The sequence below is a fragment of the Gobio gobio genome (genome assembly GCF_949357685.1).
Source record: "Gobio gobio genome assembly, chromosome: 4".
NCBI lineage: Eukaryota > Metazoa > Chordata > Actinopteri > Cypriniformes > Gobionidae > Gobio > Gobio gobio.
This window is the reverse complement of record NC_137100.1, coordinates 6,386,824-6,402,346: the sequence shown is the minus strand read 5'-3', so window position 1 is coordinate 6,402,346 and position 15,523 is coordinate 6,386,824. Positions and strand designations below refer to the sequence as shown.

Here is a 15,523-nt window from a genome sequence, read left to right as displayed (position 1 = left end):
AATATTCACATTCCAGAGGAAAACAGTCTCATTAGAATACTGAATAAGTTTCAAATAGTCCCAGGTATACAAACAAAACACTTCGAAAAGAAAGATAGACATATTTACATTCATTTTGAGCTAATTATTTATCTGGCAACTTGGCCAATCACGTTAACCTGGCTAATTAATCGGGGACAAACGACTTGATGATGAACAGGTGACAGCTGACAGCAAAGCATGCTTTCTGTGGATAAAACAGAGACACACGCTGCTTGGACTCATGTTACTGTGATCTCAGTGGGTTTTATCTTTATTGTCTTTTCATTTGATTTTGAAATGCCTCCCAAAAAAGCTTCTGCAGAGCCAACTGCCACAATCCCAAAGGATTCTGCGAATGAAACTGACACAAAACCAGGTTTGTAAGCAAGTTTTGTGACGTGTGTCAAATTCTAGAATGAGCCTATCAGGATTTGTTTGAATATGACTTGTTTAAATGTTGTTTTAAGATGCATCTGAAAGCTCTAGCAGTAAGACGACTGTACGGAAGGTTTCTCCACACCCATCCGCCATGGAGATGGTGAAGGAAGCTCTGAAAGAGCTGGACTCCAGAAAGGGTGTTTCAGCTCAAGCAATCCGTGGCTACATCAAGGAGAAGTACAAGACTGTCGATGAGACCCGGCTGAAGTTCATGGTGCGGCGAGCTCTGAACAAAGGCATCGAGACGAGTGTGTTTGTGAGACCTGCAAATTCTGGGACAACGACAACCGGTGCTCAAGGGCGCTTTCGGGTAACTTCCATGTTTCTTGCACCATTCTATGAATCATTGTTAGGAATTTCAATATAACAAAACGCCTGAATGGTCACCATTTCCTCTTTCAGATTGCTACCAAGACCAAAGCAAAGGAGCCCAAGGCGCAGTCAAAGGAAAATGCTGATCCCAATGTACAAAAAGCATCCAAACCTAAGAAGGCCAAGGCAACTAAAGCTAAGGGAGAAGGTAAAGTTTAAGTAGGCTATTCAAGTTTTAAACTTGTCTTTCAAGGCATGTTTAGACTAAAGTGACACTATTACATGAATAGGGTGGTCACTACTGTATTGCAGTTGTTCCCGTGCTCCATGTATCCCCCTGTGATGTTAGTATTGTGTTGTCATGAACGCGCTCTGACTGTCACCGTAATAAATGAGCAGTGCTAGAGGTAATTCGGCGTCTTGTCTCAGCTTCCAAAGTTTGTAACCCCTTGTCTGTGTATTCTGGCTCAACGATATGGTTCTGAATTTTGGTTTGATACAAAGTAAAAAAATCCTCTGACCATTCCTCAAAGTTCCCCATGATCAACAGTCACGTTCGCTACCAGGGGCGGTTCTAGGAATTTTTTTTTTTTTTTTTTTTTAGGGGGGCTTAGCCCCCAGTGAGGGTATTTTAGGGTCCAAATTGCACTAACTAGTAGCTTACTAACATGCATATCCATAGGATGGCTGTTTATTAATACTTATAAAGCTCCCCCGAGAAAATGTTTTTTTTTTTTCTGATCTACATATGTGCATTTTAAGATGTTCTGAAGGCCAAAAAATTAAATAACAGTAGCTTTTAAACCATGTCACTGGGCAGTAGATTATTTGTCTTATCTCCACAAATTTTTTTTTTTTCTGTTTTTCTTGCCCAGTCTCTTCCCCTCCTAACGCTGAGCTTTTAACTGATATAGTTTTTCCATTTTCGTCAGAGGAAAGTAAATATGGTTTACATATTAACATACTGACATTTATGTTTTATGAATACTTTTCTTAGACATGTTTATTAAATTTAATTCACAAAATAAACACAATCATTACTAATCTTATGCCCAATACAGGCTGAAAGAGCTGAGGCTTTTTATTTATTTACTGAAGGCTACAAATGGAATAAAATTAATTTACAATATGTACATTCATTATTAATCTTATGCCTAATCTGAAGAGAGCGGTTTTTTAATATGTCTTGTTTGTTAATTACATTATGAATCACATTGGCCTACTTTCAATTCAAATTGGCGAAATTAGACAAGCGTCAGCTATTTATTTGCCTGAATATTTTTGTCTTTAACATTTCTGACTTAAAGAAGCCGAGTCTTAGCTTGCATTTCTCACTTGACGTCGAGTCGTGCTGCTAAAATTCGCATCTAGCCTCAGCAGGTTCTGTGAGGGCATAAGGCCCGCCTACTCTGATTTGATTGGTTTTCTTGAATATTTTGACATTGACCAGTGACGACAGACCAATGAGGCTCAGATCAACGCACACACTTCTGCTTCTGACGTGCGCTATATTCGCCGTCACAGCGGATTGAAGAACACGCAGACTAAAAGACGGGACGAAGCCGAAGCCTCCCGCCAGTTTTATATGCTTTAAAGGTTTAAAGGCTAAGCCCCCCTAAAAAGGGTCTAGAACTGCCCCTGTTCGCTACTATCTTCCTAGTCACGTTGGTTTTGTTGACAGACGTAACCGCAGGGCTTCTCCGGTCCTGCAAGGCAAAGCACTCCGCACTCCGCAGAAGTAGAGCAGTGCTGCGCCTTCTGAGAATATAGTCCCCAGTGTGTATACGTTTATAATATGGCTGTGTCTCATGTAACCTTGTTATTTGTACACACTGTGACTATACACATCACAACACGTAAACAGGAAAATGTTGGTGTTATTTTGTCACTTATTGAGCAGTAGGCTAGCTGGAGCCATTTACCTCCAGTCTTTGTGCCAAGCTAGGCTAACGGTGTGTGCGTCAGACAGAGTTATGGGATGTACGGAGATGAGACTGGTATGTATGGACTTGTCTAACTCTGGGGAATACAGTGAATAAGCTAAAGTCCCAAAAAAGTGGAGTGTTCCTTTAAGAATTGTTCTAGTTAAGAGAATAGTTTTGACAATAAACGCCTTTCCGCTCTTATGTGCTGGTATAAGGGAGTAGAGAGTTCGGCAAAAGGCAAATTCCTTTTTATTTTTATTAAACTTTCTGCCACATGCCTCTTCTCCTAAACTATCGCTACTGTTAACTCTAATTTCTGGCCCAATCAGACCTCAGTGGGTGGAGTTGGTGTGACTAGCCTCTGCCAACATGCAGACTTATTGCACTTTGTGTAAATAGACACTCCTCTTTTCTTCAAGCTGATTGGGGGGTAAAGTAACCACAGTGCTGCGGTTATGTTGACATCACTGCTGGTTGTGCTTTGAATAAACCAATCATTGGTGTAGCTGGTTATGATATTTAGTTTGTTCTTGGTGAACAGGTCTTGGAACTCAAAGCCATTTGTGTAGCCATGGCTGAATCCGAAATCGCTCCCTAAACCCTCATTCACTATTCCCTATGTTAGTGCACTAATACAGTTCACTTGAAGGAGTGAAATAAAACGAGTGAGTGAATTTGGACAGCCATTGCGTGTACATCGGTTGCACCCGTTATTGCGGTGCATTGTGGGATCGAATGTGGCACTCAATAACGTCCACTATGGTTTCGGACACTATTACAAATGGCTGTCCCCTCAAATAGTGCCCTATTTTATACAAATAGTGCCCTATTTGAGGGTATAGAGGGCTTTCTATTTAATAAAAAAAAAAAAATTCTGCCCTTGTTTCTATAGAATAACTATTTTTAATGTCAAGACTGCTTCAGTCCTTGATTTTAATGGACCCCCCCCCCCCTTTCCATTCAAGGGACGAGCAAAGAAAAGAAGACCACAAAGAAAAAGGAGGCTGCAGATGTGAGTTGTCTCATTTTCACTTCCTGCATGCAGACACTCAAAGCTGTGAAGTCTGAATGCACATCCACCCCCTTTCCATCTTTCCTCCCTTTCTCTTAGGATGCTAAGCCTAAGACTCCTGAGAGCGATGCCACCGCCTCAAAGGTGGCCCCTGCTAAGAAGCCAAAGGTGAAGAATGCTGCAGGGGAGGGTGGAACAGAGCCCAAACCGAGCAAAGCTAAAAAAGCCTCTAAAGCATCAAAAGAGGGAGTTGAGGAGCCAGCAGTTAAGAAGGGAGGAAAGAGAACTGCAGCAAAGGCAGAAGAGGGTGAATCGGGAGAGAAAGGTGCTGTAGCCGCTGCAAAAGCCCCGGGGAAACGAGGAAAGAAGTGATTGCAGGACCTTTTTACTGTTTTTACTCTTGTGTAGTGACTTTTATTCAAGCACTTGTATACCAAATAAAGCATTTTACGTATGTTCAAGAAATGTGTGCCCTTGGCTCTCATTGAGCAGTTTGGTGACTGAGTGGTTAGGGCTCAGGTAATGGCTGATGGTTAACCAGTTCCTCAGTGTTACACTGGCTGTGTCCAAAATCACCTGCTCGGAGTAGGTACCCTGATTACAGGACAAATGTAATTTCTTTCTGCCTGTTAGTTCAGGCAAGTAAATTAATACTCTAAGCTTCTCAAAATGGTGTAAATCTCTTATACAATAATTTAAAACCTACTCAACTTTGATACTGGCGTTCCCATCATGCCTTTCATCTGACCCACAACAAATAAAAACAAATATACATGCAATAAGGCATGCAGTTGTTATAGAAACTACTTTTGACTGGTTCATCATTGAATCATGGCATTGAAATCTCTTATGGCACTGAAAGGCTTAATATGAAGCCTAATGACTACTAAATTATTACTTGAACAGTTAAACTAATCAAGAGCAAAGTAAAAAATGTGTGGGTATATCTCGGGGGGCAGGATATATCATCTGGATCGGATTGGATCAAATTTTGAAAATTGGTTGTTCAAAAAAATGATTCTGAAATCAGATTAGATCACAATCCTATCTTGGTTGTGATCTGGATCAAATCATCAGTTTGTGTTGTCCAAATTTTTTTAGTAAGATTGGGATACCTTTGATCCAAAAATATCAGGACCCCAGCAGAACGGTGGATTTCAGGAACGTGTAAACTTTAAAACTGTTCAAAAAATACATGTGTATCATGTAATATACAGTATACACATTTTTTTTTATTTTGCTCTTGGTTAGTTTAACTGTTAAAGTACTAGATTAGAAGTAAACATTAAGCTACTTATTAAGCCATTCTGTAGTCTACACACTGTAAAAAATATTGTTGGTTTAACTTGTAAGTAACCTGATATCCTTAAAATTTAGTTCATTGAAATTCAAAATTTAAGTTAATTCAATGAAGGAAATTGGTTTAATAAATAGAAACTTAAAATATTATTGTATCTGAACCACATAAACAAAAACAATTTGATAAATCATGAAAATAGCACAATTTTGCAGTTTCACTGCATTATTACAAATAAAACACAATTACGCAATATGCTTTCAAAATTTTATCTTTGAATAAAGGGTGATGTTGATTCTCAAATGTTCTTTGTATTAACTAAATTTTTTAATTTCAATGAACTCAAAATTTTAAGGCAACCAGGTCAGTTGTTTTTTTTAGTGATATAAAATAATCCCTAACAGCTGTAAATATCAAACAAAAATGTTACATTTAATTTAAAGTGTGTTTTATTATCACTGTTAATACGAGATGAACCAGACAAAAGTTATTTGTGAGCGAACACAAGGTATCTCTGGTGAACGCTACGCAAAACTTTTTTCCCCATCTCATATTTTTTCCATCACCATGTCCCTTTAGGTACTCTGTAGGGATTAGGCTTTTCTTCGGAAAAACAGGTACAAAAGATGGATTACCTGATCCTGGATAGCAAAACATGGGATTTCCAAATCCAGATCATTCCGATCCAGATTCAACTTTTTGAACAACTGGCCCCTGAAATCCACACATAATCCAATTTTTTTTTTGATCAAAGGTATCCCGATCATACTAAAAAAAATGTAACAGCACAGACTGACTAGTTGATCCAGATCAAAAGCAAGGTTGGATTTTGTGCTCCAATTCGAATTCAGAATCCTTTTTTTTTTCTTTTGAACAACCCATTTGATCCAATCTGATCCGGCAAAATCCGATTAGATTACTTTTGAACAACTGGTCCCTGACGCTTTGCATTGGATCTGCCATGGAAAAACAACCTCTGTTTAAATAGAAAGCAAGCAACAAACACTCTTTATAATCACAGAGTTCACATTTTAGCACTTCTGGTTTCAATCGTCCTGAAGTCAGTTGGCTTTTTAAATGGGTTTTTGGTTAAATGCCTGAATTAAGGTCTCTATGTATATATTTACGTTTTTTTCTACAACATAAAATACATCAGTAATACTCCATTGTGCTGTGTCTTGAAAAAGGCAGTTTCTAACAAGTGGCTAAATGGGACCCCAGAGGTTGTCGCACCTAACAGGTAAACTCATCTACTCGCTAGTCGCTTTCACAGCCTCATTGTTTAGGCTATAATCATTTTTTTTTAATACTGAAATTGTTGACTGAAGCGTAATGGTGGTGATGTTTTCATGTGACCGTGGTGCTCTTTGTTACTTCTGCCGTGTGTTAGTCTGCAATAATCCAGAAGTCAATGGAAAAATCCTATTGGTTTTTTGTTGAGAAAACCAGGGTGATGCTAACTTCTGTTGTTGCCAACAAAATACGTCACCATTGCATCTATAGTTTTAATTGAGTTCATTTGAGGGCGCTTAGTGAAACACACTGATTCCCTTCATGTTTGACGCAGTTGACCTATATCAGTAAGCCCTGCCCCCCGGCCCTTAGTTACTGTTGCTAACTCGGACAAACAAACAGAGTTGCTAACTGTCTTACAATGACAGCTGTCAGTGTGAAAACCTTGTCCCAACATGTTTTTGGACACAAAAGGACCACCTCCCGTCGAGGAACATTCAAGTGGGACTTGAATACGATGTGGAGGGACATATCAAAGATTTTAAAATAAATATGGTGGGTAACAAGATTAATTTGAAAGCTAGGGTTTACAGATCACAATGCAAGCGGGAGAAGCCTCAGGTTACGCTCGTCCCGATCGCACAACATCCAGGATCAACACTGTTCATGTACCGTAGGGTGAGATTAAATTCATGTACATTTAACCAGTTTAATATGGAGAGGCACTGAAATGTAGACCTTCGTTTATGTGTTTTTGACCTGCACTGTACATGACGTGAGAACAGTTCGTTATTTCGGTTTGTAGCATGGACTCACTAAATTGAAATGTACTTAAAGGACAACTCCGGTGAAAAATGAACCTAGGGGTAATTAACACATGGTTACCGAGTAGATCGTTCTCTGCGATGCGTTTTCATGAAAATCGAATCTAAAGAGTTTTATCTCTAAACACAGATTAGCTTATAACGCTAGTATATGGGGCATAGAATAAGTCGCTAGTTAATACCACTAACAAGGCTCAAAATAGCCTCACACTAACACGGTAGCCTAATAAGGGACCCTACATGCAAACCGAAGCATTGAGAACTTTGTAAGTGTACAAACAGTTTAATAAGAAGATACTTTATAAAGACAGTACATTACGCGTATACAGACAGGAGCCATCTTGGAAAACAGTCTCGACAAGTCGAGCCACGGTTGAATAATCCGCCATCTCTTTAGTGTGTATCCTTTGGAAGCACTAGTCTCTGTTGTGTTCAGTTCTTTTTTTTTGTATTTTTATTTATTTATTTTCTCTGTTGCGTTCAGTGCTTTCCTCCGGAAACAACGGACCATATGAGATTCCAAGTCACAGTTCATCACTTAGCACAGCGTTCGTGGCTCGACTTGTCTTGTTTTCCAAGATGGCTCCTGTCTGTATACGCGTAATGTACTGTCTTTATAAAGTATCTTCTTATCAAACTGTTTGTACACTTACAAAGTTCTCAATGCTTCGGTTTGCATGTAGGGGCCCTCATTATGCTACCGTGTTAGTGTGAGGCTATTTTGAGCCTTGTTAGTGGTATTAACTAGCGATTTAATTTGACTTATTCTGTGCCCCATATACTAGCGTTATAAGCTAATCTGTTTTTAGAGATAAAGCTCTTTACATTCGATTTTCATGAAAACGCATCCCAGAGAACGATCTACTCGGTAACCATGTGTTAATTACCCCTAGGTTCATTTTTCACCGGAGTTGTCCTTTAATGAGAGAATGACAACCATACAATCAGTATTGCAGTACCCCCTTTTACCATTTTTGTAGCATAAACACCATCAAAATGAGCTTCGGATCTTCCAATGTTTCTCAATAGCGCTGAAACCTAAAGATGTCCGAGTTCCAGTCCCCATGCAACTGATACTCAACTGCCATTGGCTCATCTGCGTCCAAGGGGAGGGGCTTACCGATCAAGGTCAATTGGCAGTTCGCCATTCAGGTTGCACTTTCCGGTGCACATGTTGCACTTTACTTACAAATTAAATCCTGAGGTAGTTTAGAGCAAGCGTTGTGAGGTACTGAACCCGATCTAAACCGGATTTGATTCATTTGGTTTTATCAACTCAATAGCTCCTTCATAAAACAGGCTTCTGCATGACTAGTGTGGGTTTTCACTCAACAGGGATGTATGTTGATATCTCTATGCTATCTTTACAAGGATAAAAAGTATTTAGGCTAGCTAAAGCTGATCCCGTATCAGAGTTTAAAGCCAACCCCCCCACCCAGGTTAAGGGAGGGCAGGCCTCTGGGCCGAGCCTGAGCAGTCAAGACAATCACATTAAGACTTGCTGATCCACAGGAAAGACGCCCCGGATCAGAGGTCGGCTGACAATGGAATTCTTCACTCTGGGACTGAGACTGTTTGTGAACGTTTGGCCCCTTGAGGGAAGTTTAATAAGACTCTGAATAAGACTCTGCAGTTTCCACCACACTCGGGTCCCCGAGGGCCTGCAAAAGCCTGGGGCCAATTCAGGCAGCAGGGCACCCGAAATCCCCGAAATCTGATTACCCTCTCATTAGTGTACGGCTCCCACTCAGGTGAAAGAGTGGGAAGGTGTGGAAGTAGAGGGAAAACAGACTAAATGACCACAGGTGGACAGAGGGAGGACAGGAAAACAGATTGATGAGGTGGATGTGTGGACAAGGAAGACGGATTGAGGAAGTGAAAACAAATGGAGTGATATGAAAGAGGACAAATAGACTGGGCTTTAAAGTTAAGACAGACTGATTGAAAGAATGATAGAGGTGGGCAAACACTAAACCGTACACAGACTGAGGGAGGCATGGACAGATTGATGGAGAGAAGGAAAGATAACCTCAGGCTGAGAGTGAAGCGAGTCTGCTGTTCTTGAAATGCAAGCGATGTTGAAGGGGTTTTGACTCTTCCTGTGTGTATGATGGGCTACTGTGAGATTTGGCAGGGCCTTAACCACCATAGACACTGAGGGGGACAAGATCCCAACATTAGTCAGATGGGGACAAATTGTCCCCCCCAATATATGATGTTCTTGATTGTGCTTTGCTGCATGAAATTATGCAAAACTCTACTTGTTGTTAGGATGACAAAATAACGTTTTAGAATGGACTCAGTGTGGTCTAACAGCACTTGTCAATGTCAAACTGACTGAGATGGCCAATCAAATCAAAGAGGGCGGGGCCTACTGTTCACAGAAGCTAACGTTGAATGCCAGCATGACACTTCAGTTTTAATGGTGAAAGAGTGCAAGGTAAAATGTAAATAGCTAAACATTTAGTATTACACACACACAAAAAAAAAACAATAAGTAAAATGTACTTTCTTTTGCACACAGATTTTTTTAAGTACATTTCACTTATGGAATTAAGTAAAATGTACTTAACTAAGTTAAGCAAAATTAGCAAAGAAAATAAGTCATTTTAACTGAAACAGTAAGAGGTTGAGTAGTCTAATTTCTACTTAGTTGAAGTTTCCTTTGCAATACGTTTTACTCAAACAATATAACCCTGAATTAAACCACACTTTTAAAGTGTACGCTTTACATAGAAACATCTAAGTAAATAATACAATAGGTATTGTAGACATCATATCAACATAATATAATTAACTGAATACAGAGATCTTAATACTTGTTACACAATACACAATGACGGTAACATTCAACGGATCGTTTTTTCAGTATGAATGTACCATTTTGAGTAGAAAATTAACTCCAGATGTTACAAAATGGCAAGTTCTAAACCTAACAACAAAAGCAATGATAAAACTGTGTGAATACAGCTGGAAAACAGCAACAACAAAAAAACTTTATTATTTAAGCCCCAGTGCATGATGGGAACACCGGTATCAGAAATGTTTATTAGCTTTACTTAATTTTATAACATTGCTATTTATGCATTAATTTCTACAAGCTTGAACTGAATATAGAATTTACTTAACTCTACTTAATTCTTGCCTGAACTAACTTTTTCATGTAGAAATTCCATTTGTTTTTTTTCTGTAGTATTTACTTCACCAGAATCATCAAAGAATTGTTAAATGGCTGACAGTAATATCCAGAAATTCCAACTATTATATTTTTTCTCAAATTTCGCCTTTTTTAATGGACCCAATTCCCAGACTGATGATACGTTTCCACAGTCATTAATATTGTAAATCTAGCAAAGTTTCTTTACATTTTCATTTAAAAAAAAGTAATGTACATTTAAAACACTAGGCTACTATGTCATTGATTACATTGGTCATCTCAGTCTCTTGACAGGCTATTTTTTCCTCTTTTTCGTCATGTAAGGCATACGAGTAAAGGCCCGTTCACACCAAGGATGATAACTATAAAGATAACGATAAACATATAGTTCTAAAAATCATTAAAGAATATCAGTTCACACCACAAATATAATGATAACGACATCGTTGGAATCATCGTTGGACACTATATAGTTATCTTTATAGTTATTGTTCTCGTTTTAAACGGGTCTTAAGAGTGAACGTGTGCATATTTTAAAATAAAAACTAGTTTTGGTCGTGCTTATGGCTTTGATTTGTGAATGACTTAATATAGCGGTGAAAATTATTTCAACTCGACTTTCTGTCTGTGAAAACGAACTAAAGATGTCACAATAATGCACTTTCAATGGATGTCTTATCAGGCAAGTGCACAGGAGAGTTTAAAAGCTGAAATGTGCAGCTTGTACGTTAATAATGTGTACCAGATAATAATGAGAGCTATTGAAGGTTTGGAGGCCAAAACAAACCAATTTTTAGGACAGTTAGGACGGTTAGCTTCGGGCCAAGCTTTCATATGTTTTACTTGCCTTCCTCCTCTAGATCTCATCAACTAGTATGCTAAAGTAGGACTTCTTTTCTAGGCAGATTCATTTGTGACTGTACATTAGCAACATGGTGGATTGTTCTCTGTATTAAATAGCAACATTTTGCACAAGTCCTAATTGTTTCTATGTTAATCAGCAGTGTCACAGGTGCTGTCCACAAAGCTCAACTTGTATTTAACCCGGAACATTATTTTAACCCTTATAATGACCAGCAAATACCCCTAAAGCATGGAATGTTAATAATGCACAGACCATTCAAACACACACACACACACACACACACACACACACATGGAGTGTCTGGTTTTATATCACTCTTATCTGCGTCCCCTCTCAGTCAGGTCTACCCTATGCTTCACTGCACACAAGAATGAACTAGACATAAAGAGCCGAGTGTTCACACACACACACAGCTCTCTAATAGGACAGACCTCTGTCCTTATCTTCCCCGTCATTCTATAATGGATGGCCATTCACACAAAGGTCACATACACACTCTGTCAACACTCAGGCACCAGAGACGTCCCTCTGACAAGTGTGTCACACACAGAAGTATACACTAAACGCACGCTAAAGCACAAGACAATGACCTCCTATAAAACAGACCAGTAAAACAAAATTACAGCGCTTCAGTTTGTTGGTCAACGAGAATGCTTTTTCAGCCACAAAACGATGTCATTACTTTCCTTTCACTATATTTGGAATAACGACATAAAAGGCTTAAAACTGCAAGACTTCAAGAGATATCTGTCATTATGTAAAGAGCATGGAGTTTGTTGAATTTTGTGAAACAACTTTGTTTTAAAATACCCATAATTTAGTGATGTTATATAAAAAGTATCCTGCTCGATTTACAAAAGTGTTCTACATTATTTTTGTGTTTGAGCAAGGCATTTTTGAGAATGATTTCCTTTCCATTAGCTTTCTAGCTTGAGGCCCTGTTTACAGCTGGCATTAGGATGTGTTTTGGTCGATCGAATCATAAGTGGACAACACTAAATACAAGTTTTGAGAAAAGTTTTGAGCTTGTCCACTTTCGGCCACTTCCAAAGGTAATCGAAAAAAAAACACATTTCGACCGGGACTGCTTTCATAGTGTAAACGCTCATGTGGTCGAATGCGTCCAAACAGCCACTAAAAGACCGTCTACTAATGCGGAAACATTATGGTAAGAGTACTAGCCAAGTTTGGTTTGAACAATAAAAACGTACCAAGCACAATGTTCTCTCATAGACCCTCCCCTTGAAGAAATCAGAACAGAACAAAAGAGACAGATTAATCGTCTACTTGTGATCTGATCGACCAAAACGCATCTTAATACCAGATGTAAACGGGACCTTAAAGGAACTCTCCACTTTTTTTGAAAATAGGCTCATTTTCCTACTCTATAGAACCACCATCAGTTTAAATATTCACTTTTCTTCTTCAACCATTTGTCCTCAAATTGAACATTTTGTATGCTTCATTAGTACCATAACTTGAGTGTACATGCCAAATTTGATGCCAGAGCCACCTACAGGTCATGAAATCTGAAAAATGGCTATTTTTGCTTGTAGCATGGAAAATGTTTGTCAGAAAATATGAATTCCTTGGGTCATGCTGAATCTGTTGATACCAATTTTGCCAGAATTAGTCAATCCATCCACCATTCAAACATCTGATGCAAATATTCATTTCTTTTGAGATACTGGCACGAAATTTGGTAGGAATCATCCACAGCATGACCTGAAGGTATCTGAGTAGTTCAATATCAGCCCCACCTAGAGTTCCAAAGATATAAGGCTTTTTATTCAAAATATTGTCATATTTTCATGTCATTGTCATTGATCATAAAATGACTTTGTGAATAACAAACCGCTGCCATCCACCAGTAAAGCCATATTTGGATGGGATGGAGAGATGGGATAAAGTAATTATTACCAGAGCTTCTCAGTGATTTTAGTCCTGTCCGAATGTGCCATCTCAGTAATCATTACGGACAATGTCAGTAAAGATTATGGTGACTTTTACCTTCAGTAAAAAGGTCAGGAAAAATTACCTCAGGCAGGCACGTGTACAGTTAGGGCTCAACCTGTACAGAGCACATGCCCTTTTTGCCCTTACACTGCGAAGTGCCCTTTTTTTGGTGGTGGTGATGTTTTTTTGTCTTCTTCTTCTATAAATCAGTGCTATTGGTCATCCTTTACGAACAGGGTCTGGAATGACATCATCATGTATATACTTTCAATTTTAAATGTCTGTGGAGGACCTCTGACCTCATATGTGGTACCATTTGAAAGCTTAGAGTCTCTACTTTCTGGAGACTGGCATCACTTTGGCATTTTTTTTACACAAAGTAACTTATTTACACTAAATTATTCTGGTACCATTTCCGCCTGCATGGATTTGTCCTACCCAAATTGAAAAGCTTCCCATACCCACATACAGTCGTCTCTAAATACACAATGTTGGTGTCATTTTACAGGAAACCCTTTGAAGTTTCATAAACCACTGCTAAAAGTGATAAACATGTGATTATATGTTGTCTGAGCTGTAATAACCCCCCCAAAAAGAGACGCTTTTTTATTTTTTTGGTTATAAATTAATTTTTGAAAGTGTGTAACTCAGGCCCTGTGTGCTCTAGCACCCTGCAGACAGTTTGGGCTGTTTCCACTAGATTCCAGAAGATACTGGAAAAAAGATTTGTCTGGATCATGTATGCAAGATTTATTCAAATGGATCTAAATGGAGGAATATGACCTTTTTTATGTAAAGCACCCCCAGCACGCATTTATACCACTGTATATTGGTATGGGGGCTGAGGTGGGGGTGGGGGGGGTCCTCCCTTCAGATCCATTTGTATAAATATTGCATACATGATACAGCCAAAATTCTTTTTTTTTTTTCCAGTATTTTCCAGTGGAAACAGCCCAAACTGTCTGCAGGGTGCTAGAGCTCACTGAGTTACACACTTTCAAAACTGAATTTATAACCAAAAGTTTTTATTTTTTGGGTGGGTTATTAAAGCTCAGACAACATATACTTACATGTTTATCATTTTTAGCAGAAACGTCAAAGGTTTTACTTTAGAATGACACCAAAATTGTGTATTTAGAGACCACTTAATGTGGGTATGGGAAGCTTGTCAATTTGGGTTGGCCAAATCCAGGAAATCCCAAAAATGGTCCCAGAGCTTAAGAGGTTAAAAAGGGCTTGTGACCAAATCTTGTTGGACCCTCAAACTGATCAGTAAACCTCATAACTCCACCCCTCTAAAGTGACTGAATGACCTCAGGTAATACTAATCCTGTACAAATTGACCCGCCGTAAATATGTATGCTAATATGAGTTTTCCACGGTTTTTCAGGTATGGAGGCGCTTGAAAAAGCATTTAGTTGAGTTCTAGGCAGTGGGACAAGTCAGTGGCAAATTAAAGATCCATAAAGATCTTTTTTTTAAAAGGTCGAAAGCACTTGTCGGAGGCACAAAACTTCTTTTAGCTTTAGGTGAGTGCCTGTTACCAACATAATTCAATCAGAATTGAATTCAATCAGAATTGAATTATTCTAAATAATAAATAGTTTGACTGGACCTACCTGTTATAGGTTATAGATTATATATGTTTGCGCACATGATATCAGGAAGCAACTTAATAAGCACATGACGACAGGGACACCTCCGGCAGTGCATAAATCGAGTTACCCTCCCACTTCTGCTAGTTTTACTGAGATTTCTTATCCTGTACGAATTGGCCATTAATATTACAGACGTCCCGTTGTAAAATGATATTACTCCATCTACCCATGTAAAACGAATCCCATACGATTAAAGCTGAAGACTGCAAAGCATACCTATATGAACCCTGCTCTCATCATCTCAGCAAACATATTGACCTTGAACACTTAATCATTCATTTTAAACTTAAATCATATCCTTCGGTTTCATAATCGAACTATCAAACACATCTACGGAGTTATAACTAATAAATGACTAAAGCCACAAAAGCATTTTTAATTTTGAAGGCTATGCTGGCTTCATGTTTTTTCCTAGCCCACAGTATCTGAACTGAAATTGTCAATGGATTACTGTCCCTTTTTAAACGTCGTTTGGCACATAAAACATACTTAATTGCTTATTGCTTTAGCATGAGAGTTGAGAAGGCAACCTTATACACTTAATCTGGACTGCTTGTTAAAGATGGGATGTTCAGCTTTTTGGCTTGAGTAATGACCGAGGAAGATGACAAGTCCATATGCGAAGGAAGAGAGGAGTGTGCTGACTTCTGTCTTTTGTCCTGCAAAGGGATGCATGGTAAGAGGAGAGAGGCTGGCAGGCATTGTTTAGAGACAAAGATTGGAGTAGGGGGTGGGGTGGGACACTTGAGGAATGTGCTTTGTGTTCTTCCTCAAAAGATAAAGGCTCCTGGAGCAAACAGACACGCAACTCAGACAGACAATCAC

General features: G+C 38.8%; 1 protein-coding gene across 1 annotated transcript; it reads left to right on the top strand.

The window, feature by feature from the left end:
* Positions 1-318: 318 nt before the first annotated feature.
* h1m (linker histone H1M) lies at positions 319-4,080 on the top strand (the record flags this gene model as incomplete). The annotated part of the gene is made up of 5 exons (XM_079814761.1): positions 319-397; positions 489-769; positions 862-979; positions 3,662-3,708; positions 3,808-4,080. The coding sequence occupies 5 exons, from the start codon at positions 319-321 to the stop codon at positions 4,078-4,080; spliced, it is 798 nt and encodes a 265-aa protein (XP_079670887.1).
* Between the last annotated feature and the right edge of the window lie 11,443 nt (positions 4,081-15,523).